This window comes from Agrilus planipennis, unplaced genomic scaffold, assembly GCF_000699045.2.
Source record: "Agrilus planipennis isolate EAB-ADULT unplaced genomic scaffold, Apla_2.0 scaffold84, whole genome shotgun sequence".
Lineage (NCBI taxonomy): Eukaryota > Metazoa > Arthropoda > Insecta > Coleoptera > Buprestidae > Agrilus > Agrilus planipennis.
This window is the reverse complement of record NW_020439025.1, coordinates 238,619-257,367: the sequence shown is the minus strand read 5'-3', so window position 1 is coordinate 257,367 and position 18,749 is coordinate 238,619. Positions and strand designations below refer to the sequence as shown.

The window sequence follows — 18,749 nt, the reverse complement described above, 5'->3', positions numbered from 1 at the left end:
ATTTTTGATATAGCAAAATAGATTCTTTCCATTTAATGGTTTTAAATAGAATTTATAAATTTTGCATTGGTTCCCATTGAAAATCAATGGAAATTTTTCCTATGTAAATATTAATGGAATTATTGTAAATGGAAACAATTATTTTTCCATTTATGCCAAATGGCTTTGAATGGAACTTACAAATCTTCCATTGATTCCCATTGAAGTTCAATGGAGATTTTTTCTACGGAAGGGAAAGAAATGGTTTCCTCACCTAATATTGTATATACATTTTTAATTAACACGGTGAGCTGAACAGCATACTAAAATTTCAAGTAAATCAATTGTTAAGTGCCCGTTTTGAATAACTAAGAATAAGTACCCAGTAAAGGCGGTTGTCGCTAACTATAACTAGCTATTAAGATAAGCCATGTTGTCACGAATGGTCAAATTTAATTCTCATTATTCTACTCCTACAACTTACCATCTAAAAAGGCATTTAGTATTTAAGAGCAGAGTCAATATTATAAAGTACTCTTTTGAAAATGGTGTAAAGACCGAAAGGACAGTCAAGAATTAAAATACAATTATGAAACAAACATAAGTCAATGTAATGTTAAATGTTTCGGCAAGTGATCATTGTATTTCCAATACAGAATAAAGTTCTTTTAAAAATAACCAGAAAAGTGAAATACACCCTAAAGAATTTTTTTGTAATACTACTACAATGAAAGTTTAAAATTTTTTGCAGATTACACATTCCTGAGAGCTGGCGTTTGTGGAGGTAAGATAGAAAGCAAATTTTGTGACTTTTATAAAAACGGTCAAAATTGATAATAGTTCTAAAAGTAAAATAAAGGATAAAGAAACGATAAACCCTTTTTAACAAAAAGGAGAAGCTTTTGTCTGTGACTTTTCTATGTATGTAAGTTTGTACAATCACTTAGCAAATATCTTTCTACCAACAGCAGATGAGTCAAAGGCTAGATCTAGCACCAACCAGTTTGCCGATGCACATTAGAAAAATAGTGACTTCAATGTACATCGAACAATACACGGTACGTAAACCAAATCATAAAAATTTTTACATTTCAAGACTCTAATTTTGCCAATAAACCAACTATAGTTCAGGAGTGAAGTTTGCGACGTTTCGACCGTCAGTTTCGGTCATCATCAGGCTTAACGAATACCATACCGTTCCTATCAGGTTTACAAATATGATATATAACCTCAAACTGAAAACATGTTGATTGTTGTTCACAGAATACGCGTAAGATGTGATAATTATTTTAGTAAACCTGATAGGAACAGTGTGATGTTCGTTAAGCCTGATGAAAACCGAAACTGACGGTCGAAACGCTGCACTGTAATAACTACAAGAACTCCTGAACTATTGTTGGTTTATTGGCAAAATTATAGTCTTGAAATGTAAAAATTATTACACAACAACCAACAAAATTAGATTCCTTTTTATACAGAAATCATAGAAAGTTATAACATTTCAAATAATTAGACTCCATTTCGTCGCCTTCTAGTAATAATAGAATAATCAAAACCAAAATAAATTTTGTGAGTTTTACCCTTTTTTGGCTCTGATTGTTCCGTTATCTTAAGTAATACCCGATCTAATATGCTTTTCTTATCTTACAGAGTTTTATAGAATTTTCGAAGACATACGCAAAGACTTCAATTATCTAGTACTAAGAGTTAATTTTAATTTGGATTTATAAGTTTTTTATATCAAATTTATTACATGTAATACTAGAACAGTTTACCTACTTGTTTTTTCATTTTCCTTCCTAATAAAAAATATTCATATGTTTCGTTGTTTAATTTCTTTAACATGTGTTTAAAGAAGAATCTGTTACCGTTTCTCAATAATTTAAACATCACAAAAGTATTTCAAAATGACATTGTCAAGTAAACCAATATGTTTTTAAAAATACTTAAATAAAAGGAGAATCCAGAATCGTTTTCTGATAAATATCGCCAATAAAATTCTGGCAAGGATATTGCTTTTCAAAATACCTACTTCATCACGATCATAAGGTCGTCAGTCCTAAGACTGGTTGGACACGTACCTCCACTCTTTCCTATTCTGAGCTAATCTTCGCATTTCCTTAAAACTTAAACAACCCACATCCTTAACTATTTTCGAACAATAATCTACTTCTACTCTTCTTAACCCCTGCTTCTGGCTCTAATATGTCCCTGACTTGACCTACATGCCTGAGAAGGTGTCCTACCAAAGTAGCGGTGACAATGTCCATCCCTGTCTGACTTCTTCTTCTTCTTTCGAATCCGGCCATCTAGGGACCACGGAAAACAACTATTCATGATTTTCTTTTCTCTCTTGCTCTTATCCTCCAGTAGTCCTTCATCCTTTCGCTTTGTTGCTTTCGTCTTTCTTCTGTCCATACACCTCCTGCCTTCTTCTTTAGCTTAGCTTGNATTGAATAAATTGACTGGGAAACGTAGTACAGTAGTAATGAATATCCAGCATTTAATTTAATCTCCAAACCAAATAAAATCTTATAACTGCAGTGCGCTATGATAATTTCGATTACGCAGTACCTACCTACCTATATATATTAGCATTTTTATCGTCAATAAAATATTAACTTGGGAAAAGACGACATCCAGTTTAATGCGTCATATCGGAAAAGTCCTTAAATCTAGACTAGGCGATACGTGAGATAAATAATTCACATTTTTCAATTGCTGCAAGACCATTCGCTGACAAATAAAATATCGAGATGATGTTCCTCTTTCGTAAAGAAAAGATAAACTATAAACCTTTTTTCAACAAAAATGAGAAGCTTTTGTCTGTGACTTTTCTATGTATGTAAGTTTGTACAATCACTTAGCAAATATCTTTCTACCAACAGCAGATGAGTCAAAGGCTAGATCTAGCACCAACCAGTTTGCCGATGCACATTAGAAAAATAATGATTTCAATGTACATGGAACAATACACGGTACGTAAACCAAATCATAAAAATTTTTACATTTCAAGACTCTAATTTTGCCAATAAATCAACAATTGTTCTGGAGTGAAGTTTTTATTTATTACAGGACGACGTCTCGACCGTCAGTTTCGGTCATCATCAGGCTTAACAAATATCACACTGTTCCTATTAGGTTTACAAATAACTGAAAACATGTTGATTGTTGTTCACAGAATACGCTTAAGATGTGATAATTATTTTAGTAAACAGGATAGGAACAGTCTGATATTTTTTGGCTCTAATTGTTCCGTTACCTTAAGTAATACCCGATCTAATATGCTTTTCTTATTTTACAGACTTTTATAAAATTTACGAAGATATACGCTATGACCTTTGGGTTTGAAGCCTCCTACAGCGGACAAGCGCGTCCTAGTCCGTTGTCTGTCATCTCATCGGTGGGTGCGTAAAATGCCGATCCACGCGTCGTGTAAAATGACCTTTGGGTTTGATGCCGTCTACAGCGGACAGGCGCGTCCTAGTCCGTTGTCTGTCATCTCATCGGTGGGTGCGTAAAATGCCGATCCACGCGTCGTGTAATATGACCTTTGGGTTTGAAGCCGCCTACAGCGGACAGGCGCGTCCTAGTCCGTTGTCTGTCATCTCATCGGTGGGTGCGTAAAATGCCGATCCACGCGTCGTGTAAAATGACCTTTGGGTTTGATGCGGCCTACAGCGGACAGGCGCGTCCTAGTCCGTTGTCTGTCATCTCTTACCACCATAATACAAATGAGATAAGTCATGTACATGCATACAATAGAATTTTCAAATTACATACTGTGAGAACCAACGAGTGGGAATTAACCTCCATATAGTGGAACTTAAGAGGAATAACAAAATGTCAGCAAGTAGTTTTTACCAAATTTATGATTATTTGCCCACTTTGTAGATCTATAACTGCATCACTTACCGACATTTTGCTAATAAAAAATGATTTGAATCTCTTATAATGTTCGAGATTTTTCCGGCTTACGAATTAATTACCAAATACCCGTTTTGAATACCTGAGAATGAAAACCCAGCGAAGCGGGTTGTCGCTAACTATAATATTGAAAGTTATTAAGAAAGGCCATGTGTCAAAAATAACAATATTTAATTTTCATTATTCTACTCTTACAATTTACCACCCAGGAGCGCATTTAGTATTACAGTTCTATGCTATAGGTTAGTATTTAATATGAGAACTCTTTATAAAATGGTACAAAATCAGTCCTTTGGTTAGTTAGTTTAGATGTGGGTTATGTTTGATTCTAATCGCCTAAATTAGGGAAAGAATTAACTTCCTTGCCTAATATTGTATATACATTCTTAATTAGCACGGTGAACTGAACAGCATACTAAAATTTCAAGAAAATCAATTGTTAAGTGCCCGTTTTGAATAACTGAGGATAAGTAAAGTAAAGGGGGTTGTCGCTGACTATAACATTGAAAGCTATTAAGAAAAGCCATGTTGTCACGAATGGTCAAATTTAATTCTCATCATTCTACTCCTACAACTTACCATCTAAAAAGGCATTTAGTATTTAAGAGCAGAATCAATATTATAAAGTGCTCTTTTGAAAATGGTGTAAAGACCGAAAGGACAGTCAAGAATTAAAACAATTATGAAACAAACATAAGTCAATGTAATGTTAAATCTTTCGCCAAGTGATCATTGTATTTCCAATACAGAATAAAGTGCTTTAAAAAGTTAAATACCTTCACCTAAGGAATTTTTTTGTAATACTACTACAATGAAAGCTTAATATTTCTTGCAGATTACAGATTCCTGAAACCTGGCGTTTGTGGAGGTAAGATAGAAAGCAAATTTTGTGACTTTTATAAAAACTGTAAAAATTGATAATAGTTCTAAAAGTAAAANCCCTCCTAACTCCCGTTTCTGCCTGTAATATGTCTCTGACTAGACCTTCATGCCTGAGAAGGTGTCCTACCAACCTATCTCTACTTCTATGGAGTCCTCTGTTCCCCTATTCTTTCTAATACCTCTTCATTCCTAACCTTCTCTATTCACGATATCATCATCATTCGCCTGTAACACTACATTTCGGACGATTTTAACTTTGTCTTTTCCGCTGCACCCACTGTCCATGTTTCGCACCCGTACAGCACCGCGCTCCAAAATATACACCCTTAACAATCTTTTTCGAATTTCTAAATTAACTGTTCGCGAGCATATAAGTTATTTGATGCGACTCGACCATGCGCTATTCTCTGCTTTACATCCCTGTTACTCTTTTCGTCCTGACTTATCTGACTTCCTAGATACCTAATATCAGCCACTTCTTCTAAACCTTCGTGTCCTATCTTTATATTCGCTGTTTCCTTACTTTCTCTTCCCTTGCATGCCAGTATTTTTGTTTTACTTTTATTTATTTTTACATAATACTGTTTCGTCAATACCGTTTTATTTAAAACTGTCTCTAAATCCTCCTTGCTATCTGCAAATATAAGCATATTAATTTTTGCTCCATCTATTCCTACAGTTGTACTGTCTTTAATGATGTTGATCGCGTTTTCGATGTATAGATTAAAAAGTAGCGGTGACAGTGTGCATCCCTCCCTGACTTCCTTCCTAATATTTATTTACGATAATTAGCAATATTGTTTTAATAATAAATGATCTGTTTTAATATACAAATAATACGTTGGCATATTGTAAGAGTTGAAGATGTCCTCAAATAGTTACGATTACTTATGACCCTAAGCAGTTATCGAAAAGCACCGTATAGTAACATAGGTCGGCTAGGTAAGGATGGGTTGCTGTAAATGACAAACCCAACCTATATTTAAACTAATCAAATAATCTTTTCTTTGGGTTTGGCATTTCTGTAATGAAAATACAGACATAGCACAATCTTATTATCTTAAGGAATAACAAAAGTATTGTTCGGTGACATAGGCCAGGTTAGGTTAAATTTGGTTATGGTACAAATGTACACAAAGTGAGTGTTGTCGTTGTTATTTATTTTTTTGATTTATCGAGCGTGTATTAACTTTATGGAATAGGTATTTTCTAATCAAGCAATTGAATAAATTGACTGGAAAACGTAGTACAGTAGTAATGAATATCCATCATTTAATTTATCTCCAAACCAAATAAAATCTTATAACTGCAGTGCGCTATGATAATTTCGATTACGCAGTACCTACCTACCTATATATATTAGCATTTTTATCGTCAATAAAATATTAACTTGGGAAAAGACGACATCCAGTTTAATGCGTCATATCGGAAAAGTCCTTAAATCTAGACTAGGCGATACGTGAGATAAATAATTCACATTTTTCAATTGCTGCAAGACCATTCGCTGACAAATAAAATATCGAGATGATGTTCCTCTTTCGAATTGCAGTTCGTGAGTACACACATCGGATTAATTGATAAAATATCTAGTATTGAAGTGCAGGGGACGAATTCGGCGAGTGTAATAAAGCCATTTGATAGATATAAAGTGTCAAGTTAAAGCGAATTCGTCCATAAAACGATTGTTGTGGAAAGCCAGCATTGGCGCCAGCTACATGGAGACAGAAAGTTTTATTCCCCAAAACGTGAATTTTTGGTTATTATATATGTTCCCCTTTTAATAGTTAACAAAGTTGTACATGGATTTAATCTATTCAATTATAATTACTTTTACTTTTGGATTAAAAACTTGACCTTGATCGGCAGTTCTATAAATTCATTCGCACAAGACGCATAAGGAGTACAGTACTCGCGCCCTAAAGTGGCACGAAAACAATAAATGTATCTAATATTTAATGGAAACGTTAAAGCTCACCATGGCCAATGAAAATCATTTCCTGCATTCACCGATCACAGCAATTATCAAGAAATCTCATCTCAAACTGTACATTACGAAAACGTTGACTGTTGTTAATCATGCGCACGCGCTCCGACGTGAGCTCAGTTCGACAGTTGACATTCTTATGCATCTTGTCAGACTTTTTGAATGGTAGGTACATAGTAATTTCCTACAGATGGCGTTCTCAAACGCGATGGCGTTATCATACGCGATTTGTAGTAATTTGTGCTTGATTATGTAAAGCAATTAAAAAGTTTTCACCACGACTTGCTTGAACATCTTCAATCATATATACAGGTTCTGAAATAAGCAGCAAGCCTGGAAACCAGGTGTAAAGCACCGTGGTTGGGGAACAAAAAAAAGAAAACCAGAGAACCTGGGTGTGAATTGGCAATGTGCAGTGATATTACGATAACATCAAAGCAGTTACATAGATAGGAGAACGGTTTGGAACGACTAATAATGAACTAAATATCAACAACTACGCTACTACTACACATAATAATTAGAAGCCTACCAAAGTTATTTGTGAGTCGCGCAAAAACGTTCGGCATTTAGCTTATTTAATTTAAAGCGATTATCTTACAGTCGTAAAAAACATTAATTAATAGTTAATCTTCACTGGCTTTTAATATATGAGTTTACTAATACAACTGCATTTAATAAAGTGAAGCGGATTTAGATATAGCGTCTAAGAAACTGTTTGTTTAGGTACTATTCTGCACTGACTTATGGCACTGACAACCTAACCTACTGTCAGTTACTTCGATTGTCTGCATACATACAAGCCTACAACATTAAAATAATTAAGAACTGCTTTAGGCCAGCTGTAACATAAACATTGTCAATCATACTTAATCTGGTTTATAACAAATACGAAATAATGCATGAGCCAAAAATGCAAAAGAAATACAATACAAATGCTGCTAATTATCAGCTGGTTGAATGCGGTGTTGCATTGTCGTGTTTCCTTACATGATCCAATTACGGTCAGACTGACCCTTGTCTGTCTTCCAAATAGCTTTTTCTAGTAAACTGAACTTTCGGATCATCAAACATTTACTTGTAGTGCCCTTTTGCCTCCTACAGGTTTATCACTTATTTCACAAATACCCTGTATATTTATTTTAAGGATTTGATATAAGTATTTTATTTCTTTGGTGGACCTGTTGTCATCAAAAGTTCTCGTAAAAACACTGGTTGCCTACCTTCCTATCCATAAAACAGATTCAGCATAGGTAGCCTTTTTAATAATGTTTCATTTACAAAAGCTTGTGAGCTTTAAATCTGTGAGCCATTACTGAAATCGATAATTCGGTAATTATTTAACAGTTCACGTTTTGGCATACAAAACTATCGGTCAGTATCTAGCTTGCGCCAATGCTAGTTTCCGCAGCAATCGTTTTATGGAAGAATTTACCAGGTAAATGATAGACATTTTATCAATTATTCTTATGTGTGTGTTTAAAAACAGCAATTCGAAACTGATTCACTTTTCGAATTGCGGCTCCTTTTCGTTGCTTTGTCTTAGTATTAACAAAAATACTATTTTTATAGAATGCTGATAACAGTAGCTTTGACCATAGGTATGTATCGCATATTTGATGGCACTACCAACCCGGACAATAGAAGTTTCTGTATTGGAACTACAGTGACAAGAAAAATCTTCTAAGAGTCAAGGGGAAAATATATAAAACAGCTATCAGACCTGCAGNAGCCGTTACTGAAATCGATAATTCGGTAATTATTTAACAGTTCACGTTTTGGCATACAAAACTATCGGTCAGTATCTAGCTTGCGCCAATGCTAGTTTCCGCAGCAATCGTTTTATGGAAGAATTTACCAGGTAAATGATAGACATTTTATCAATTATTCCTATGTGTGTGTTTAAAAACAGCAATTCGAAACTGATTCCCTTTTCGAATTGCGGCTCGTTTTCGTTGCTTTGTCTGTGTATTAACAAAAATACTATTTTTATAGAATGCTGATAACAGTAGCTTTGACCATAGGTATGTATCGCATATTTGATGGCACTACCAAGTTGTGTGCGCCACCGTTGGACTTGCTAGTCTCTNAAATGATAGACATTTTATCAATTATTCCTATGTGTGTGTTTAAAAACAGCAATTCGAAACTGATTCCCTTTTCGAATTGCGGCTCCTTTTCGTTGCTTTGTCTGTGTATTAACAAAAATACTATTTTTATAGAATGCTGATAACAGTAGCTTTGACCATAGGTATGTATCGCATATTTGATGGCACTACCAACCCGGACAATAGAAGTTTCTGTATTGGAACTACAGTGACAAGAAAAATCATCTAAGAGTCAAGGGGAAAATATATAAAACAGCTATCAGACCTGCAGGTCTGTTTGGTTCATGATGTGAACGACAAATAAACAGAATCTCAATAAACCGCATACCTTTGAAATGCGATTGTTTCGTTGAACAGCAGGAGTTATCTTTCTGGATAGAAAACAAAAGGAATATATTTGGTGAACATCAAAGTGACTTTTATTTACATGTTAACAAAAAATTAACGACGAAGACCATCCTCCACTTGGCTGACAACGGTAGAAAGTGGAAGCGAAATGGAAATTAGAACAAGGAAAGTCGACTCCAAGTAAGTAGGATAAGTCCCAGCGGGAGAAAAAGAAGTTGTTGGATTTTATTCAAATTTAATGAAAAACTTCCATACTGTCGCTGCATGTTCTTCTCCTTCATGAATTTGCTGTCTTCTGTTTAAATCATACTTTGTTTTACACGAAACATGCATTTTACTGATTAATAAGAAATCTGTTTAGCAATTGAAATCAGGTTCTGATTCGAAAATTTCAATATCACCGAGAAACATTGTACTTGAGATTTCGGGCTAGATCTAATTTTATATTAGATGCTGAAAAACAAACTCACGTACAGGCATACGATTAATAACAATCTCGTGGTTTAAAATTATTACTGGTGACATATGGTCTAACGTTCTCCCATGCATAGATGACCCCCTATTGTTCCTTTGTTTCACCCAAACCTTTCCAACATTCAGCCACAAAAGATGTATTCTAAAAGAACAGACTTTTACTAGCCCATCGCATGGCACGAAAGCGACAAGATGGACTTAAAAGAGTAAATCTAGTTTACTCTTATGATAACGCATCTCCTCTTGTCTTGCGGACTCTTCCTCAGTGTTTGTAGGTTGCTGATATGATGATAATTTTTACTGATGACAACTATTACTTGTTTAATAAATATTTTTGCGTGGATCGTACCCTTTGCAGATGTGCTTCAGTCTATCTATTATTTTGGTCTGTGTAACGTTAGATTTGCATGATAATTATTTGTTACCTCATCTTCCTTAATGCTGCTATTGCTACAGATCCCGAGTTAAGAGATCCTGCTGTAGTTGCCTAAACTACTGGCTCGGTGGCAGTTCCGTTGAGCAGACCCTGAGGGTATTTAGAGAACTTTGTAGATAGTACAGAAACAGTGAACGTATTGAGGTTAATCTCATTGTTAATCGTTTTGAATTTCAAAAGCTTGCATTTCGAGTCCGTTGTTTTAACCTTCATGCCATTTGAGCCCTAGAACCTGAGCAAGACTTCCTAGTTAAATAAAATGCTAATAATAAATACTGTATTGGGATCCGTCAAATTGGAGGAGCCTAAAAACATGGCGCCGATTAGGGAAAATTTATCGTAGTTCCTATAGTGTACCGTGCAATTTCCAAGTATTGACACAATATGTGATTGGGCTGACACAAAGCCTCGGAAAGGAAATTTCGTTGAAGGTGAGCGTGTTTTTAATGCCAATCACATTATAAAATTCGGAAATAACAAATCCGGAAGCTAGCCTTCAAATTGCGTCAAGTTTACTGCCTACTTTTTACAAACTTCGGATTTAAAAAGTGATTCACGTTATATAATTGGTGAGGTGATTCTGGGTAATTTCAGCAATATCATATCAATAACTTGCACGTGCAAAGCCTATTTAAGAAAACGTTGCAAACGCATTATTGCAACTTTGTTGTTGTATAGGTTCTTAACCTCAAAATACTTATATTGTATCATTAGAATTGTATTAAATCAATTACACAGGAATAAATAATTTCTCACTTTATAATTTTAGTATGATTCTAGTTTTAAATATTAAGGTTATGGCTGATGGTAAATACTTGCTGAAATATAATCATGTGCATTAAAATGACGTGAACAAATTTTTATTCCGGAATTCACTTCTTTGATACCTACTGCTTTCATCCAAGCTTCCATTAGTTTACTTTTTTCTCTAATTTTCCGAAAATACTTTTTTCATATATAAAACGGTTAGTTTTTATTGGAAAGTAGCTAATGTAGGTGAAGAGTGAAGATCTATGTCTGAAGTGCTATTGCAGCTTTTCACTGAACATATTAACTTTTTATTTGATTTAACTTTAGAAGAAAACTTTGTCGACTCCATCATCAAAAAAAATTTTACTTTTTTAACGTGTTTTATTATTTTAATAAACAATTTTACAATTTGCGTGCACAGTTCCTATGTAAATTTTTCCCTCATTCGAGTTATAAATTTTGCCACCAGATGGTGTATGCCCATTTGACGGATCCTAATAGCATGCAGTGTGTTTGATGGTGAAAAAGTAGATTTTTCAATTATGTAATTTTGAAAAAGAAGCCTTACGTGCTTTCATTTCTTTATATTTTTATTTGAATTCATTGTAATTGAAACTATGAATGTGATATGATATTAGCAATGTGCTAGTCAATGGAATACGATAAAACCATGTGATAGCAGTCAAATAACCGTGCAGGCGACGTATAAATAGTAAAGTTAATAAAAAAAATTGGAAAATAACCATTAGGTCAGTTTTAATTGAATTTTAGATGCTGAGTCTACTTAAAACCGTGTTGTCACAAAATTCACATTTGCATGGAAGTGAGTGTTCTATAGGATTGGTTGATTCTTTTTTCTTTTTTTTAATTTACTTAAAACTGTAGGAAACCCAACGCGAGGATTATGCAAACTAATCGCGTTTCTAAATGAACATCCAACTGGACTAAATTATGCAACATTCCGTTGTTTCATAGCATGCTTTTGCACATTTTACGTTTGTTTCGTGATGGACGAATCCCACTGGGTAACACCCTTTGCGCTCCTAAACGCGTACCTATTAATTTAGTCCAATATAGTTGCAGAATAAATTGCCGAGAAAGTTGAAATGGAAGCATAACGAATCGATCGACTTTGGGATACCGTATAGGATGTTTAATATTTATAAGACAGCTGGAAAAGGACTGCTCGTAAAATATGTCACGCACTTTTCAATTCATTGTGAACCCCTTCTACATTTGGTAATGCTTTATAAAATCTTTAAATAATGTAATGCTAACAAAGTTATCTAATAATCTACGTCTTATTGCATCGATTTATTTAAATAAACGATAATCCATATTATAAAGTATAAAGTATTTTCCCGCGGCTTTGCTCACGGAAATTAATATTATTTTCCATAAAACCTTGAAACCCTTAAAAACTTACTATTTATTTAACCTTACAAAGTTTTAATGTTATGTAATATACACTCCTACTTCGTGGCCAATAGAATATTTCTTAGAGTCTTAGTAATGCCCCCATGGACTGCCTCTAGGACTTCTGAAATTATTTTCTTCGGAAATACAACTTCGAGCTTGTTTCTGGTTCCAACTGAATTTTCCCACATTCTCTTCAAAACGCAGTAGTCTAAGATTAAGGAAGTCCACTGTGCCCAATAACTTTTCGTTGTTTGACTTAGGTGGCACATGTGCCTATGATGATCTTGAGATTCCGGCTTCTTTCCATCCCACTATTGGGCCAATATCTTCCTCCTTACTCTGGTCTTTTATAAATGCCTTATCCTCCCAGGATCCCTCAGGCTGAACGGCGGTAAGATTGCAACAGATCGATGCCAGCTCTTCCTTTTTCTCCGCAAATAAGCAATGTTTGCAGTTTTCTACGCAAGGTCTCAGGGAAAGTGCATCTGCGTTGCCATGTTAATTGCCTGGACGATGCTCGATGTCAAATCCATATTCTTAGAGTTGTTGTAACCATCGTGCAATGTGTCCTTCTGTGTTCATTTGCATTGGCCACTTCAGGGAAGCGTGATCTGTTCTTAAAAGGAATTTCCTTCCATACAGTTCTTGTGGAAATGCTCGAGGGTTTTAACTACCACCAGTAGCTCTCGACGAGTGACACGATAACTTCGTTCTAATTTCGAGAGTGTTTTTCTAAAGTACCCGATAACCCTTTCCTTGCTTTCTTGTACTTGGGATAACACACCACCATCCACAATGATGGGTTCTCTGAACTGTACCCAACTGGATAAAATCGCATTTCCAATTCTAATTTCCACGTTACATTGTCCATGGATTGGTAAAGTCTCTCGGGTAGGTGTAGTTAAGATTAGCCAAAGGTTGAATTCGTCATTTTGATACCACGTCAAGGACAAAGATTGTGCTGGATGCTCCTGTGCCACAACCGTTCTAACATTGTGCTGATTTATGCAGCCTTCTATGAATAATGAGTTACTACTATCCAGTCTTGAAATGATGATTTCTTCGAGGGCTTGGTGAGGGTGAGCCAACTTGCGCCCCATAAAGTTGGCTGATCTTAGTTTTCCGACTGATTTGTTTTATTTGAGGGGCACTCTCGACTTATGTGCCCTAGGTTCCCGCAATTCCAGCACCTCAGACGACCACTGTAGTTCTTGCAATCTTCAAGCAAATTTACTAGTTCTTCCACATTCTCAACACTTTTGGTTCTATTCTCCCGTTTCTGGCAGTGGCTTCCTTCACATCGATTACACATTCTCTGATTAGTGACATGACACCTTTTTGTCATCGGATTATGGTCGATTTCTGTCTGTCGTACCCGTATATGGGCTTAGGAACTTGTTTCGCCGCTTCAAACTCCAGGTCGTGTGACAGTGCTTCATTTGGAGTCCTGTGGCGTGCTAATTTTAGGACTTGAAGTAGTTCGGCGTCCCTGAATCCATCGATAAATATTTGTACCACCAGTTGGTCTATAAACTCTTGAGGGGAAGAGGGGTGGGCTAATCTTACCAGGCGCTCCATATCACACTCAAATTGTTGAAGAGTCTCGTTACTTCTTTGGTTACGGCTTTTTAGTTGCTGTAGATATTTATCGCTGCTAGTGCTGATAATGATCTGAGCTACCTACAGTGATACTTACTATGTATCACTTATTTCTATAGAATATTAAACACACAATATACAAGATATACTTTATAAATATTTAAGCACTATTGTTTGCACGTACATTTTTATTGCATTGGGATTTACAAATATTTCGGTTTTCTGAAATCCCAAGAAATACTAGTGCCAAGTGTGACTTATAGGTATCTATATTAATTTTTAGAATTCATTAGTATTGTTTGAAAGTAAATAGTTGTTTTAAATTATAACTTTGCAGTATTTCATCAGTTTCACGGTTCACGGTCCACAGATGAACAAAATTCAAATAAAATTGTTTTATATTTCTGAGGTTTAAATGATTGATAAGCTCTGCTTTATTAAATCTTTTCAAATTCACCTTAATAATGGATTCCTCTGCATATTCCCATGACAGAATGAATAATTTATTATTTAATTTTTGTTTACTGTTTGAAAACAAATCAACGTTTTTATTTCTGTCGAAGCATCCATTGTTGTTTTCTTTGTACTGACTGTTTTATTTCATACAGATGAATTTTGTGAATCCATCAAAATTAGTGTTGGAAATATTTCAGAAATATCTTCGCTTTTTATTGAATTTTATTAAGTACCTACCCTTGAGTTCCTTAATTGCAAGGGCATCATGTTGTTTTACATTAGTTAAGTATTTAAAATAATTGGAGCTTGATTGAATTCCTTTGTATTAAACTTATAATAATATAATTTTACTCAAATATTGTCATAGGTATTTACACTATATCGTGACGCTGTTCCCCCAAATAGTTACCAAAATTCATGTTTTCCAATTATAAATTCTGACAGTATCACAACAATTGTGGTTCTGCTCATTGTTTAACATTTTATAAAAAATGTGATGTATTTATTATCCAGAGCACAAAGCCGACATGAAAAATGTTAGCATTAGCCTATCATTTATTTGAGGCATAACGAGAGCATCCAGTTAATAGGGCCATTAAAGGTTTGTATCGTTGTATGTAAATAATCGGTACAGAATCAAACATTTGCCACTTGCGTTCAAATTAGCGCAGAACATATGGAACGGAAAGATATGTATTGCATGACATTGATATTCGTATAGCTAATTTACTGCATAATATTTGAACAATTACCACACGCGCCTTTATGGAAAACTGATGCAAAACGCTTAGTGATCCAGCCGTTTAATGTTTTCGAGTTAAATTAATTCCCACCCAACTGAGTGTTTATGTACAGCTGAACGATGTGACTATGTAAAAAGTCCTTAACGGTTTGATTGCACATCAAAAGAAACCACAGATCAAATATTATAGCAAACAGTAACATCAATTGCTAAAAGTATGTTGTATATCCACCCAATAATGTAAATTGCAGCGGATGTTCGGAAGGTCGCAGATAGTAACCTACATTGTCAAATTCATCATCATCATTAATGACTAAAAATAAATTTTTGTTACACTCCTACCACGTAGGGATGAGCTAAGCCGTAGATTCAATTCTGCAAGTAGAAAAAAAAATTTTGGGTGATTTATTCCCACCAGCCAGTAATGCTGGTTTGCGGGCAGTCCCTCCGGACTACGCCGGGAGGTAGGGCGGAAAGCCCTCATCAAGAATCGTGGGGATGGGCGGGTGGTGGTTCTGGTAAGAAAGTTGAGACGGACGAAATGAAGACAGAAGAGAATGAAAGATTTTCTGTGGAATATTACTACCGCAGAATTTTCCTAACTGATCCAAGGAAACCACAGAAAAACTTGGACGAAGGCAGACGGACCCGGAATAGAACCAGTGTCCTCCCGAATGCTAGGCAATGGTCTAAACCTCTAGGCCATGCCGCTCGGTAGCAAGTAGATATCCATATTTCCACTATATGCGCACTAGCCCACAGATGGCGTTCACCACGCCGCCTGTGGTACTCCACAAAACGCTGTCTCGAGGCAGCGGGTATAGTCGGTCTGTGTTCTGTCGGTACTGTCAGCGACGGACTGATGAGGTCCAACAAGATCAAAATCGCGTTCCGCAGTTTCGACAGAAAACTGACCGCTATGAACTTCTCATTTGACCACTATCGTCATATGTAGGACCGTGTTTAAGGGGAGGGGGCGGGAAGGATAATAGGGGCACCCACCCCGACCGCCAATGTTAGGGGGCAATGAAAACATTTACCATATTTTATTAATTAAAATATTAATAATTTCAGGCATTCCCCGAATGCATACAGCCAAACACCCATAATTTATTATTTAGAATACAATTCAAGTTGCGCCGCCGTCTTGTTATTATTATGTATTCCGTATAAATTTTTTCATCATCATCATAAGGTTGATTATTTGCGAGCAGTAATCTAATTTAAGTGTATCTCTACTCCTCTTAACTCTTGTGTTGTTAGGACACCTTCTCAGGTCAGAGACATTAGAGGCAGAAACACTAGTTAAGAGAAGTAGAGCTAGACCTAGATTACATTATTGTTAGCAAATACTTAAGGCTGTGGGATGCTCTAGTTTTAGGGAAATGCGAAGATTAGCTCAGGATAGGGAACGGTGAAGGTGCGTGACCAACCAGTCTTAGGACTGACGATCCGATGATGACGATGATTGACATCCTCTCTTAAGTTCTGCAGTAATTTCAGATAGCATATCTCTGCGAACTACATGAGAGTGAGATAATTTAATAGAGCTTTGTCCTGAGAGAAATTTATTCTCGACACGATCCTGATCATACAGCCGCTAGTCTTACTAAACACCCACCTTCATTTCATCCTTTCCTGAGCCTTCTTCACATTTTCTGGCACTGAAATATATTACATCCTTATATATTTGCCAACAGTAATCTAATGTTGGTCTTTCTTGGCTATTGTTTCTGTTTTTATTCCTTCAATTAGCCTTTCATGTGCCCAACGTTGGGCAAAGCAGGTACTCTGTCATTATTAATACTATTTTAAGTAGCAAGTATCAAGTAGTCGGTTAATGTACTTGAATTTCCAAGTACTACGTACTTCTATACCTAAATGCGGGCATCTTCAAGGATGAAGTAGTCTGATAAGATTCATGGAAGAGTAATAAGCGAATACTACTGGAATTACCAATTTCAATTGATAAGTTATTGAGTAGCTGCATTCTTACTGTTTCAAATATATTTCAATAACTTTAAGTAGATGAAGTAGTGCGAAATACTTCAAATAGATACTCACTGAGTAATTGAAGTATTTGCCATTCTCTTTTTAGCATTTTCCTTCTATCTAGCACTCTCCGTTTGAGGGGTTTCCTAATTTATTTTCCGGTAGGTGTATAAGGATCATTCAGTTCTAGCAGTTCTAAATAAAAAAATTCCTACACCTTATAGTATAGAACCAAGAACTTAAATGATAATGTAATATAAAATGTTTCACGTATCTGTGAGTAAACTATAAACTACTACAATTTATTTTCGGCGAGCACGCCTTTCGAAGACTTAAATTAATTTTCTGTGAGCATATTATGTTTCAAAAGGTTGAATAACCTACAACATGAATGTCGAAAACCGCATACCTTGTTATACTGTCACGCAGTGAAGTTTTAAGGAAATTCAAAAGACCATTTCGGACTTCAAAACATATTTCAAAATTAATTAAATATTTCATAATTGTAACGTTGCTCGAACAAAATAATTCGAAGTGGTCTGTATTCTGTCGAAACTGCCAGACGCGGATCGGATTTCGATCTTTTTGGATCTCATCAGCATGCCGCAGGCAGCTCCGACAGAACACAGACCAACCTTTACCTGCTATCTTAACAGCACGTTTTCGAAAATACCACAAATGACGTGGTGGTGCTCACGAAAACGCGCTGTTAAGACAGCAGGTAAAGGTTGGTCTGTGTTCTGTCGGAGCTGCCTACGACGCGCTGATGAGATCCAAAAAGATCGAAATCGCGATCCGCGTCTGGCAGTTTCGACAGAATACAGACCACTTCGAATTATTTTATTCGTTTCAGCAAGTAGATATCCATATTTTTAAATGGACCTTGTTGGAGCATAGGTAATCCTCAAATGTAGCATCGTACTACAGATGGCGCTCACCACGCCATTTGTGGTATTTTCTATAACGTTGCTTTTCTTTTCAAATTCATAAAACAGATATCGAGTTCATTTACTTGCAAAATAAGCGTATTTGGCATTCCGCAGCAACGAGGCAGTAAGTGAAAACAATTATGTATTTACAAGCAGAATTTGACGCCAGTTCGATAGCTCTGGTCATTGGGAAAATTATTGAACTTCGCGAAGTCATCAAAAGGGACTTCGTCGGTTTTTTCGTTATATCAGCTAAACCAGAGAAACTTCTAGAACCAGTGAATGATCCATGTTGAACTATTGACAAATAATCACCGCATCATCAAAAAGTTTAGCGCGTGAACGGGGATCGATAGTCTGATCGCAATTAGTCGATTCCGGAACGCGAAGGGATAAAGTTTACCCATAAGAGAGTAACGGGTGGCAAACTCTGGGTGTTGGTGACACTACCCCTGGGCGATAATGATTGCGACGCTCCTATCAATGTAAATAGACCTCTTAACTAGTTTTTTGTATATTGATCTTCATTGACAGAGAGATCCTTTTGTAAATGTTTTTATTCAATTCTCTTTATCATTTTACGAGGGTGGATTGATAAGTTTCCGGCCTAACCAAGAGATGACGCCACTAGGCCTACCTTGAGGTGACATTCTATAGTACCATCCTTGGATAGCTTGTAGCTATAGTTTCAGCCCGATCTCCTTGCTAGTGTAGGTTTGACAGC

At 35.8% G+C, this 18,749-nt stretch overlaps 2 protein-coding genes across 4 annotated transcripts in view; one reads left to right on the top strand and one right to left on the bottom strand.

Annotated features, from left to right (window-relative positions):
- LOC108734909 (vasotab-like) overlaps positions 1-3,312 on the top strand; it is a 13,053-nt gene extending 9,741 nt beyond the window's left edge. The window contains exons 3-5 of one of the 3 annotated variants that reach the window (XM_025976408.1): positions 731-763; positions 2,868-2,957; positions 3,284-3,312. In XM_025976408.1, the coding sequence (XP_025832193.1) occupies positions 731-763; positions 2,868-2,920 (86 nt within the window). In that variant the 3' untranslated portion in view covers positions 2,921-2,957; positions 3,284-3,312. Of the gene's footprint in view, positions 1-730; positions 764-947; positions 1,038-1,629; positions 1,654-2,867; positions 2,958-3,054; positions 3,239-3,283 lie in introns of those variants that run through there. The other 2 variants (XM_025976409.1, XM_025976407.1) reach the window with 2 other exon arrangements.
- LOC108734906 overlaps positions 1-18,749 on the bottom strand; it is a 418,148-nt gene that overhangs the window by 248,431 nt on the left and 150,968 nt on the right. The window lies entirely within an intron of this gene.